This window comes from Artemia sp. Qi Xiang Cuo, chromosome 18 (genome assembly GCF_049724085.1).
Source record: "Artemia sp. Qi Xiang Cuo chromosome 18, ASM4972408v1, whole genome shotgun sequence".
In the NCBI taxonomy this organism is placed as follows: domain Eukaryota; kingdom Metazoa; phylum Arthropoda; class Branchiopoda; order Anostraca; family Artemiidae; genus Artemia; species Artemia sp. Qi Xiang Cuo.
In genome coordinates, this window is record NC_142811.1 from 45,702 (window position 1) to 59,428 (window position 13,727).

The following is a 13,727-nucleotide window of genomic DNA, read 5'->3' on the forward strand; positions in this document are numbered from 1 at the left end:
ATACGTGGACGATCTCTCCCTACTTCTGAAATATCTTGCTGAAAAGTCAGACGTGTATCCCCAGTTCAGCAGTGAGATCAGGAACTCCTTTCTCGAGGCGTGTAGCTTTAATGACCTCCAGCTTAATATGAATAAAACAAAAGTCATGAGGTTTAATCCGCTTAAGCGTGACCTCTCATGCCCGGTTCCTTGGTACCCTACTACCTCAACCTCAGTGATTCTCGGGGTTACTTTCAGTGACGACTGTTCATTTAGCGCGCACATCGCCGGTCTGGTGAAAAAAGGTAGTTACGCATTACAGTCGCTAATTACCTTGCGCCGACTGGGTTTCTCACAAAGTCAGCTGAAGACGGTTTACGTCACGTATGTGCGCCCAATCCTTGAATATGCGTGTCCTGTGTGGGGCCCTCAGGCTCATAATATTGAATACCTAAGTGAAGATCTGGAAGCCATTCAAAAACGGGCAGTGAAAGTGATACTAGGCCCGAAATACAACTCTTATGAGGCTGCCCTTAGTACCTTACGACTGCCAACGTTGCGTGATAGGCGCTTACAGTTAATGTGCAATTTTGGGCAGTCCCTTCTTTCGTCCCAGAAACACCGTTCGTTGCTTCCCCCTCCTGCACCTATCACCGCCAACACCCGCCATAAAAATCAACTAGTGCCGCCAAAGTGTCGAACAACCCGTCACAGCAATTCTTTCGTGCCTTTTTTTGTCAGTTATTTAAACCGCCAGTGACCAGTTTTATGTAATGTACTAAACAGCGCCATTTAGTCGGGGCTTCGGCCACGGCTACGATAGTTGTTTATAAATAAATGAGTCTATGAGTCTATGAGTCTATTTTTCGATTGCGAAGTATTTCGACTGCTGCAGCTTCTGAGATCAATGTAAGTTCGATAGGGGCAAGAGCTTGATCATTAGCTCCTAGACGTTTAGCCCCCTTAATGATTGGTTTTTCAAGCTGAAGTCCCACTTGCAAATTTAAACGATCAAGAACTTTCTCACCTAGTACTGGGAGATCACGGGCAGTTGTCATGACCCCAGCGATAATGACTTTATTTGGAAGGGCAGACTGATCTAAGTCGTCCAACTTCAACTCAAGTTTTTCAAGTTTTGACTCATTTTGAACAAGTTTCACTCGTAAATCCTTGAGAGCTTTTTCAACCTGCTCAAATTTCGACTGAAGCTGCATCTCAATTGCTTTATAAACCGCCTGCGTAATCGTGTCTAAAATTCTTTTTTAAACTGCGATGGAGATATATCTAACTTGGAAAACTCTTTGTCCACTTTTTCCGGATCTTGTCTTCTACACCGCTTCGCAATTCCTACAGATCAGTCTGTAGAGATAGCACGGATTCAGATAATTCATCTGGCAATCCATCTGAATCTTTGATACAAAGCTTAATTGCTCTTTGTAAATTTTTTCTCCCATCTTTTACCGCTTTTTAATACTTTATCGAATAGCGTAAAATATTATTAGACATCACGATCATGCTTTCGTCCGTTCCATAGCAGAAGACTTCATATTTGAATCGACTATCACAAACAGAAACCGCTCTCTCAATTTTGAACGGCCAAAGTTTGTACTATTTAAACTGCGCAAATACGCGATTACCCGCTTGCATAACTGAAGAGAAAATTCACTCCAAAATCCAACCTTAAATACATGGGGAATTTTAGCCCGTCAGCTAATCTTGAAAGCTTATAATGAATATTCTATTATAAAGAAAAACTTGCTATACAGGTTTGTAAAAACTCTAAAAAGGTCCAGGTAAGCTTGCAATAACATTCTGTTCCTAAAATAAACTTGTCACTGGTTTGTTAATAGTCAAAATGTTTATCCAGGGTTCACTCAATGAAAGCTAGATTGATACTGATACTGAGTAATTGATTGATACTGAGTAATTTTTGTTTGGTTTAAATTTAAATGTTGCTCCTTACTTTCACTTAAAAAAAGTGTTTTTCTGATTCTGGAATAGGACTGATGAATTTAATTTTCATCTTTATTTGGGAAATATCCAGTTTTAGTGATATTATTGTATAATACTATGAAAGAGGATCAACAATTCTTTTAAAAATACTGCTGGAATATCAAAATATGCCACTGGTGTTATCTTTAACAAGGCAACTTTCTTTCTAATTTCTGAAATTGAGACTTTAGGCATTGAATTTAAATTTGAATCTTCATGTGAATTTGGGAACAGTGCTTCAGTTGAAAATGAAGGTGCATTTTCAGAAGGTAGTGGTGGATACAACTGTACAATAGAAGCAAAATGAAAGTTAAAGCTGTTTTTGTGTTTTCTGTTGGTTCTGCCTTTATGAAATTAACTGTCTCTGGGCCTCTTCTAGGTTTATAACCTTACCAACGCAAACCAAGATTAGAATATTGGAAGCTACATGACAGTGGTCAAATATAGACCTGAGGCATGGATACTCCAAAAAGCAGACAAAGATTTGCTAGATGTTTTCCAGAGAAATTGCCTACAGATTGTGCTGGGTACCCAGCTGACTCACTGTATTTCAAACAATAGTCTGTACAAAAAGTACTGCTTTCTAGGGATATAATGAGAGAAAGTTTGAGACAGCTAGGTCACATTCTGTGGATGAAGGATTGGCCTAGGAGTTATTGAGTTGCTGATTAACTAATTTTAACTTTCTTAAACAGGTTCCACTGCAATATAAAATGATAGCTACCAGCAACTGGAGCAATTTTACTATGGTTTTGAGAATAATTACAAATTGTAAAGATTCATTATAATACCCAGAGAAGTACCACAAATCAACAACATTCTTGAAGCTGAGTGACCTGATGAGAGATTAGCTACTTGGTTCACTCCTTGCATAGCTATGCAATAATAGTTCACTATCTCCTAGCACAGCTATGCCAAAAAATAATGCATATGTGCAATATCTCAAGAGCAGCTAAGGGTGAAAATGGCATAGGCTATCAGCAATATCCCAGGAGTGGCTAAGGGTACTAAGTTGAAAATTTTAGGGGAGGTTGCAGGGGATGTGGAGCTAAACTAAAAGACACTATTTGCATGTCTCAGAAGCAGCTTAGGGTATTATGTTGAAGCTTTCAGGAAATGTTGAACTACTTCCACAGAAATATGTGCATCCTGTTTGTCAAAATTGTGCTTCTGCAAGATCTGAGGGATGGCCAAGGTTTCAAGTTTAAACTTTCAAGAATGTTGAAATAAATCTAAATTTACTATGTATATCCAGGTAGTCAAACATGTCTCTTTCCTGCACCTGAGGTGCAGCTAAGGGCATTAACATGAAACTATCAGGAAAAATTGAAGGGGATGTTGAATAAAATCAAAAGACACTATATGGATTCAGGTTGTAAAAAGGGCGTATTTGCAGCAACTCTGTTATGGCTAGTGGTATGAATTATTAGCCTAAAATCCAGCCAAAACTTTGAGGGAATATTGGATAGGAATATAAAAGTAGATTTTAAACTTTGACATTCGGGAAAAAGAGAAGCATATTAAGGAAGTGTTTGAAACCAAATGTTGTAGTATTGATTTTTATTGTTAAATATTTGTTTTTGTGTGTTAATCTGCTTAAAATCTCAAGCAATGAAGACACCTCGATTAAAATACCAGCACCAAGGGAATCAAACCTTTAGGCAAAATCTGGTTGCATTGATTCTTGATATCTTATTTTCACTTCTAAAACAACAAATCAGAGCCTTTTTTCATAAATCAGCTCAAATGCATTTATTTTTAAAATAAAATACTTTGAAAAATTCACATAATTTGATTGTTATAATGAAGTAGTCAATCAGTATTAATTTATGCTCAAGTTTGTAGCATGATGGGGATCACTATAGCTTCAGCCTAATGTAGGGCCATAAATTATACAGATCTTCAGTGCATTTATTTGAATAATTTTCCCCTATCTGTCCAGACTTCTTTTGCTCAACTATACTAAACCGGTTATTGAAATTTGGTCTAAAATATAAGTAGCAAGGCAAAATCTTGATTATTATCAAGAAACTTCAAAAACAACTTTATAGGTATTCCTTGTATTAACCTATAACAAAAAACAGTGTCAATTAAAAATGGAGAGAAATTAATTTGAAATACTTTTTCTGCAAAAGAAGTGCTTCAAAGAAAAGAAAAGAACTAGATTAAGGCAAAGATAAGCAGAAATAAACTACTACTAGTAAAGAAGTACCACAACACCAAGCTGCTTGAGGACAACACAGCTATGCACACTCATCCATCCCAATCTATTCAAAGCCTCCCTCTTTACATCCTCCCAGGAAGTTCCCGTTTCCTTTAAACCTTTTTTTATGGCATCCTCCTACCCCAACTGCAGACAACCTGCTTTCCATTTAACCATAGACAGTTGGCTGAAAAGGACAATCTTAGGCAATCTGTCACCCTTCATCCACAGAAATTGCCCTAGCCATCTCAAATTTTACTTCATTATAGCCCTAGAAAGCAGCATTGAACCATACTTTTTGAAAAGCCTACTTTTTGAAATACTGTCAGTCAGCTGTGGACACAGAACAATCCATAGGCAATACCTCTGGAAAACACCTAGCAAATCTTCATCTGCTTTTTGGAGCACCCATGCTCCAGAGCCATAGTTGACCACCGTCATCACTGAAGCTTCCAATATTCTTCTTCTTCTGTTTCACAGCAGGCGGGATTTTCAGTAATACTATTTAGCCCTTTTCCTTTTGCTTCAGTCTGTGGGCTACAGAGCTACTGGCTTAATTGCCCCTCATTTATTAGATATTTTCAGATATCTTTCAGTAGATCTTTCGACTCAAGGAGTTCAAATATAAGATGATAGATGTTGATTTCTATGCTCTGTGTGCAGGTATAGTTGGATAAGCTCTTGGCTGATAGTGAGATTTTGTGGTGTTTGAAGCATTTTAACAGTTTACAAAGCAAGGTATGTTGTTCAGACGTCAGCATATTGCATTCAAATAGGCAGTGGTCAATTGTTTTATTCATATTACAATACCTGCAAAGAGGGGACAGGGGAACTGAACCACTTGAATTAGGAAACTGGTACGAGAATGCAAGAAAGTTTAGTCCATTTGTTCCAGAACGAATTCTATGATAAATTTTAGAAAAATACTTATTGGGAATTGGGGAAAGGACAGGATTATTCTTATTAAATGTAATATCTGATAGTCTCCATTGGTAAATATCTCTAATGGGGATTGGTCTCCCACTTGGCTGGTCAATATTTATAGCATTTTTTACTATTTCATCAACCTGATGATTACCACTTATACTAGAGTGGCTATGAATATACTGAAGATAAGTTCTTATGCCACTTGAAGCAAGATTATCTATAATACTAAGACAATGATAAGTGTCAATGTCCAACTTATACTGAAGAGCTGAGGCCAGCAACTCAAGGCTTGATAAAGAGTTGGAATAGACTATAATATTTTTTGAATTAGCAATCAAAGGTTGGTTTTCTATAAGGTGTTCTAATGCTATGATTATGGCATTTAACTCAGCAGACATTATAGATACATTATTATACAATCTCTCACCCATTGCAATTTTCAGGTGAGGAAGTAAAGCACCACTTGCTACCTTCTCATTCATTTTTGACCCATCAACAAATATTTGGAAGTTGTTTTTATAAGTAATTGTATTAATTTCAGCAATTTTTTTCTGGACAAAAGCATTGGGGGTTAAATCTTTATTCCACTTTGAGAAATCAGTATTTATTAGGGGAATTGACCAATTCCATGAAGGAGATTGGGGGAAAGTAGATGCAATAGGCTTTGCCGGTACAGGGAAATTCTTCTGAATATTGGCATACTCATCTGCAATGCCTCTATACATGACTGGATTTCTTAACCAATTACGTAGGGTGTGTGAGCTGTTTGATTCAATTTTTGTAAGATGTTTTGTCAAGAAAAAGCTATGTCTATCCCTTATTGTTGTTAATCCACTTTCCATAAGCAGAAACTTGGTGCTTGTGGGTTTCCTAAGACCAAATATGAGACATATTATATCATTTTGTATTGTTTCAATTTTTTGCATCTGGGTCTTTGCACATGCACCATAGACGATGAGCCCATAGCCAATATGGGGTCTTATATGTGATTTACAAATCTGGAGTAAGGTTTTCTCCTTACTTCCCCAGGGTGTGGAAAGAAGTGTTTTTAGTATATTTGTTTTTCTATAGCATTTTTTTATTGTGTTTGAAATGTGGAGGTGGAAATTAAGTTTTTGGTTGAGCATAAGACCTAGGTAATTAATATGATTATCTTCTGAAATAGTAGTTCCATTTAGGGTTAGTCTTGCATTAACATGATTTTGCTTTCAGTGAAATTGGATTATTTTTAACTTGGTAGGTGCAATGGGTAAATCTAAATGTTGAGAGAATTTTTCAAATTCGAAAAGTGACTTTTGAAGCTATGACTGTGCTATCTCAAAGGTGTTGCCAGATGACCATAGCACCAGATCGTCAGCATATCGTAGATTTGTGTGGGGAAGGTTCATGTCCCAGAGATATAGGGCAAGGAGGAGGCAGCTGAGGACTGCTCCCTGAGGAAGGCCTTTGGTTATTGTCTTTTGGGGTGAAGAGGCTCAACCTACACAAAAAATGAAACTTTCCAATTCTATGAAAGATTTTATGAAAGATACTAGCTTGCGGGGTAATCCAAGGTTTGCAAGTTTGTTTAAAAGGATTTGGTGGTTCACATTGTCATATGCCCCTTCAAAATCTAGGAAAGCTGCAACTAGGACATTATTTTTTGAGAATGATTAATTTATTGCATTTGTTAACAATATGGAAGCATCTGTTGAGGAGTGGTGTTTCCTGAAACCAGTTTGAGTGTGAGGGATCATATTATTTTTTTTCAACAAACCAGAGGAGTCGGTAATATATCATTTTCTCCATCACAGGAGTAATCATTATGGGTCTCTAAGACTCAGGGTTATCTTTGGTTTATTTTTCTTTAGGATTGGTAGGAGGGACGAACATTTCCATATATTGGGAAACATAGAAGATGCCCAAGCATGATTAAAAAATTTTAGAAGTTCCTGTTTGTATGAAGGGGGAAGATTCTTTATCCATGTAGGGTGTATATTGTCATAGCTGCCACTAGTCTAGTTCCTAATATGATGTATTGCATTATTCATTTCCTAGATTAAGAATGGCCTGGTTATATACTCAGATCCTCGGCGTATTTGGTAACTTTGGTTCATAGGAATTGGGGACATTTTGCTGCATTTATTTCACGTTAGCTTATTAACAAAAAAAGTGGCAAATAGCTTAGCTTTTTCATTACCATTGTCACAATGGGTATTATCATGTATAAGCTCATATAGGAGTGGGTTGGGGGAAGTCTTTTTTCCCACAGATGCGGCTTATGACTTTATGTATAATTGGCTCATGTGTTTCTCTGGAGAGATTATTTGCAAAATTATTCCAGTAGTTGTATTTAGCATTTATTATGGTCCTTTTTAGATTAGATTCTGCTTGTAATTTTTTTAAATATGTAGTAGGTGATGGGTTTTTTTATGAATGTTCTCCTAGCTGCCTTTTTTGTTCTCCATTTATTTTGGCAATCATTTGTCCACCAAGCTTTGGGAATGTGTTTAGGGAAGGTTTTCTTGGATGTTGTCCTGGGGATAGTGTGATTAGCTGTATTTGTTAGTAAAGATGCCAAAACTTTAGCATGTGTGTCAACAGTTGTGTTTGAAATGCATGAATTTTGGGTGAAACTTGTAATTTCATCATTTAGCTTATTTTGGAACATAGGCCAATTTGCTTTAGTGGTGATATATTTGGAGGTGTGTGATAGGGTTTCAGCAGGTTCGTTTAGGGAGCAAACTATAGCAAAGTGGTCAGTACATAGACTATCAATTTTATTTATATAAATTTTATTCAAAATATTTAATGACACAATTTGTAGGTCAATTGTAGAGAAGCTGCCACTTTTGGGGTTGAAATATGTATTCAGGTTTGGAGGGGTAGCAACAGTTAATTCAATATTATTTGAAGTCATAAGCTCAGTGAACTTACCAGCTTTATTTGCTGGTTTATTCCCCCACAAAAGGCTGTGGGCATTGAAGTCTCCACAAATAATGATACTTTTTAACATATTAGAATTATTTATATAGCTAAAGAAATCCATGGCATCTGTGGTTTGGCCATTAGGGTTATAAAAACTTATTATGTAAGTTTTGTATTATTCAGCCAAACACTGATACCAATTGTATCAACATCATTTACAAAATCAGGAAAGTTGATGCCACAGAATTGTATTTTATTATTAACTATTAAAGCTACTCCACCTCCTTTTCTCTCTGATGATCTATCCTTTCTCAGGATAGTATATACCAGAGAATTAATTTGTTGATTTTGGGTTAAATGAGTTTCTTGGAGGCAAGTAATATTGATGGAATTATTATTCATAAAAGATATTAGTTCATTTAGCTTATTTTCTGTGAGTGATCTTACGTTCCACTGGAGTATTGATATGTGTTGTGTTGCTGATTCATTTTTCATATGACTGTGTATCAATGTTCAGCTTTGTTAACGGTAAAGCAAGATTTTTTTTTTGCTTGAATGAGCATATCATCAGGGATGTAGATTTTTGCAAATTCTGCAATGATTTTTATTTTCTGTAGTTGATATATATTCATGGCCTGAACTGCATTACAGTTTAGAATGAATAATCACATATTTGGGAATTGCATGTTTAGCTGTGCATCCTGTTTGTCAGTTAAGGGATTAATTCCTGGTAGTCTTTCTGGTTTGTTTCTTCTTGGGAGGGGGGGCCAGGCTGACTTCATCTCACTGGGCACAGAGGGTTGTTGACTTGGTGATTCTTTCTGATAGGGATGTGAGCTAGGGGGCTTAGAGGATGGTATTTTATACAGGGTACTTGATGCATTGGGTTCATTTGACTTGGGGGTTTGCGTTGGTTTCATTATGGGCTTTATTTGGTATGGTTGGGCAGCATTTGCTTCCATAGCTGCAAAGGGGTATGGAATGGCCTCTCAGTTGCTATTTGGAGTGTCAGTGCTCTTTTCTTATATGCAGGGCATAGTGATTTATTGGTAGATTAATGTGGGATTTTGCAATTGATACATGTAGGCTGAGTGTTGTTGCAAGTTGTCAACTCTTTAGGATGGGATGCTTTACAATTACTACATGCTAGGAGAATTTCATTGCATTTGTTTGTTGTGTGTCCCAGTTTGAGACATTTCTGACACTTGATAGGCTTTGGCTTGTATTCCTTGTGCGGTTTGATTTGCCCAAATAGGAATAACTTTTCTGGGATATTAATTTTTTCCTTCAGTGTAAATAAGAAAGATCTACTTGTTTTTAGGCCATTAGAGTTAGGTTTACCAAGTTAGGTAACATCTTCAACTGGGATTGCATTGCCAGCCCTATCTGAGAGCCCTTCTTTTAACTCCTGGAGTTAAAAGAAGGGTATTTCTGGGGGAACATTATAAACTACAATTTTTGTTGGGGATTGTTTTGGGTTCCATTTAGATGCACTAATTGGGATATTCAGAAGGGATTTTAGATTAACTATTGTGTCTGCTGATTTCTGATCTTGTACAGCTATTAGCAGAGATCCATCTCGGTGAATATTAAGAAAGAACACTGATTTTAGCAATTTGAAAATTGCAAATCTTATTGCAGTAATCTTTTTTATTTGAAAGGGGGTATTAGGAGAAATTTTAAGGTAAATTCCTAGGTTTTGGGAGGGAGGATCTTGGGCGGGGAGAGGGGCAATACTTTTGATTTGGGAGATTTTTTTCCTTTTTTTAGAGCTTCTAGAAAGGACCTCTTGGAACCCATTATCATCAATTATAGTGACATTAGCCCCTACACTGATCATTGTCCTATTCTCAGAATTGGAGCTATCATGTGAACTTTATGATAATGATCTTGATCAGCCAAGATGGGTATCAATTTCACTGGTATTTGGAGTGGGATCTGGGGGACTTTTTTTGGAAGAGTTCTATGCATTGCCTATTGGAATAAGCTTTAAACTAAAACAAGAAAGGATAATACTATGATAACAGACTGTCTGCATGCTACTGTGGGGAAAATCTTCACCATCCACAAAAGAAACACCACAGTATGGCCCTGAGGAGGATTCTCAGCATGATTGGTTTGGTACAACTACTGATAAATCAAGGTAATAATTCACAAGAAATTGATTTGTAAATTTCTTAAAATGTTGCTGCTGTTGCCTCTAATATTCTAATCTTGGTTTGCAGACTTATCTTCCTATTCTTTCAAACTTTATTTTATCTGTGAAAAAAAAAACTGAGCTGTTGTTATCCTACTTTTAACATCATTACTGCTCCCACTATCTTTACTAATAACACTACCAAAGTAAGTGAAGTTGTTCACCTGATCAATATTTTTGTTACCCAATGTCATATTTTTCATCTTCACTTATTCCTAGCCTTAGGGACTTAGTCGTCTTAACATTAAATTTTTAAACCTATTCTAGCACCCTGAATTTGCAAAACTTTTAAGAGTTCATTCATTTTGCTCAGACTTTCATTTTGCTTTATTGGCATTGGCTTTGTTTTACAGAAATAAAGCCAAATAATTAGTCAAGCCTTAAACAAAAAAAAATTGTCATCAAAAAATAAATGAAACCCAAAACAAGATACAATTACAATGAATAATCAAGTCAAACTTAAACAACCAAAACTACTATAAACTGAGAGACAGCTAATGCCCCTACATCTTCTAAAATCAGAGTGTCATTTATGCTTTATTGAATACAAGATATATTTCAAATGTTTTCTCTCTATAGCAAATATTACTTTTGTGTATTCAAAATTACCATTACTCCCAGGGCTAAATATCAATACATAGCCTATTAAACTTTCAATCTACATTAATTAATTCTATATGTAGTCCAGTTTTGGTTATTATGATTGTTCTCAGTAAAGCACAAATGATACTCTGGTCTTTCAAAGACTTAGGGGTATATAGTTCCTCTATTTGTGGTAACTTCTGCTCATTCTAAGTTTGACTTGATTTTTCATTTTATTTCTTGTTAATTATGGGTATTCTATATTCTTTTTAAATATTATGGTTGCTATAATGAAAATTGTGTCCCAGCTCCTACCAATGACACAATATAGGCTATATATGTTTCAAAATGTAGGTGATTCAGTAGATTTACAATAACTGTGAATTTAATTCTCATCAGTATTTGGCTCAGGTACAATAATGCTTGTTTAAAAAAAGGAACAAAATCAGTAAATGTTGTACAAAAGCTAGGGCTGTATCTGTACCCCTTAAAGGAAAGTGGGGTGCAAATGCTAAGAAAGCAAATAATAGGGCCACATTTGGAAAGAGTGTGAGCAGATAATTAATAAAATTAAGGCTAGCCTACCTATTTATTATGGTAAATTTGCAGGTGGCACTATAATTTAGCTAGGATGATAGTGCAACCTGCAAATTTGCCTTTATTATTAGGCTAAAGCATTTCCTTTAGTCTTGGCACAGAATTATGTTTTCTATTTATATGTAAAATGTAATGAAAGCCTTATAATATGGAACTAGCTCCCTAATTCCCAGGGAAATTCTTTTTAACAGTCATGCCTGACTAAACAAAATCAAATCAGAAAAGCAGCCTAGGCCTAAGTCTTTTCATTGGATAACCTGGACCTTAGGCTACTAGTTGCATAATAAATGAGCAGGTTTAACATATTTGAAGTTTTCTTGATCAATTCAGCTAGCCTAAATCATTAGCTAAAAGATGAAGATAGGACCATTCAATCCACAGTTTAACATTAATTCTAAATATAGGCTAATAATCACTATCCTAACAAATACACCCTTAACGTCAAAAGATAGGCTAGAGCCCTAGACTAAATATTAAGGTAAATTTTTGGCAGTTCATATTATTGACTTACAAATAAAGAGAACATACTATTTGATGCATCTTTTATGCTCTTTACAAATAAAATAATCATTTTTGTCGGAAATGAATTTTAGCCCAACCCTTATAGCCTATTTATACCAATTCAGGGTAGCCTAGCCTATATATTTGCACATTAAGGGGGGGGGGGGGTAAAGTTTAAACTTACCTCTCATTTGAATCAGAAATAAAGTTCACCCCACCCTCTTAATGATCAAATAAGCCTAAATACCCTGAATTGGTATATATAGGGGTGGGGGTAAAATTCATTCAACAAAAATGATTGTTATATTTGGAAAGAGCATAAAAGAGGCATCAAGTAGTAGGCTATTTTTAATTTATTTGTAAGTCAATAATATGGACTGCCAAATATTTACCAATAGGCCTATTAAACTTTGCTGATTTTGTTGGCTTGTAGCCTATTAGCTAATGTCCATCAACAGCTGTTTACAGTGCCAAATAGACCTGAAGCCAGATATTAAAAAGACAGATCAGTAAACCTGTGTATGCAGCCCAGGGCTATACCTGCTACACTGGGGGATAGATGAGACGTGTTTGCAAGGGTATCAATGTGCCTAAGACAGCCTATTGGGATTGAACATTAAAAGGTGGATCAATTGGCTAAGCTATGTTCATCTTTTAGCCAGAAACTAATAAAGAACCCCAAATTTGTCAGGGCTTTTTATTTTAAATTTCTAAGATTTTTTTTCAGACCTGAAGCTCATTCTCTTTAATAGAAACTTCAAGTGATTCTATGTCCATAGCTGAGCACGTCAAAGGATTTTAAAAGCTTTGCTATTTCAAAAGTCTCTTTTTGGCGTGACTAAACAGAACTTAGCGACATAATAGCGTCTTTCCCAATCCCACGGGAAGAATTGTTGAAGTGAATCAATGTTTTAATTAAAGGATTGCATTATTATATGAATAATTTTGAATTAAAATAAATTTTGAGGAGACGGGAGTAACTAAGACTCTTGGCGGGAGCAATTCAAATACTTGTGTATTTGCTTTTAGAGAGACACGCCCACCTAGAGTCTCGGGCAGCCGACTTTTCTTATACACACATTCTCTGTCACACTTGCGACGGCACAACGCAGAGCATTCCCAGTAAAATAGAACTCTACGCGAGATAGAACCAAGCTATATTCTAACATTATGGTGGAGCGTATACAAAAATTTTGAGGCTCGAATTAAAAGATTACAGTAATATAATAGTAATCTTTTACAACAGAAGCTTTGGGGGAAAGATTGCTAAGATCAGTCCAGAAATGATTTAGACTAAATTATAAGAAGCTGTCATATTATCATAATACAATATGTATAACTAATGCAAGGGTATCAATCACTTAGGCAGTGAATCAAAAATTTATTAGAAATATTATAGGTACTACCATTCCAATTTTAATTTTCATTCGACTTCTAAACTAGTTGCAAGTTACTTACATACGAGTTTTCAAAATTCTTTTGGCAGGGTTTTACACGAGGGGCTTTTTTCTTTCTTTGAAAGTCGTTGAGCTAACTAAACGAAACCTTAGGAATTGTTCTAAGACTTCAATGCTGCCCTTGGAATATGTACCTAAGAACCAAGCTCCGTCTCTACCCCTTTTAAAAGGCTCTAACCTTTAATGGTCTTGAAAAACTCTTTTCTTCCAACATATGAGGAGCCATTAAAACCAGTTATAAGAAGCATGCAATTCCTTTTGTCAGTTTTTGGAGGCTCTTACATGTCAATTAATTAAAAAAAAACTTTTTCCACAAAATAAGTTTTTCAAAGAAAAATAAAGAACTCTATTAAACAAAAATAAGCAAAAATAAAATAAAATAATC

At 35.7% G+C, this 13,727-nt stretch overlaps 1 protein-coding gene across 1 annotated transcript in view; it reads right to left on the bottom strand.

The window, feature by feature from the left end:
* The window catches only part of LOC148941092 (zinc finger CCCH-type with G patch domain-containing protein-like), a gene marked incomplete at its 3' end in the record, with an annotated part of 56,486 nt that extends 43,761 nt beyond the window's left edge, over positions 1-12,725 (bottom strand). The window contains exon 1 of the mRNA XM_089104577.1: positions 12,615-12,725. Coding sequence (XP_088960703.1) covers positions 12,615-12,662 — 48 coding nt within the window. The remainder of the gene's footprint in view (positions 1-12,614) is intronic.
* Between the last annotated feature and the right edge of the window lie 1,002 nt (positions 12,726-13,727).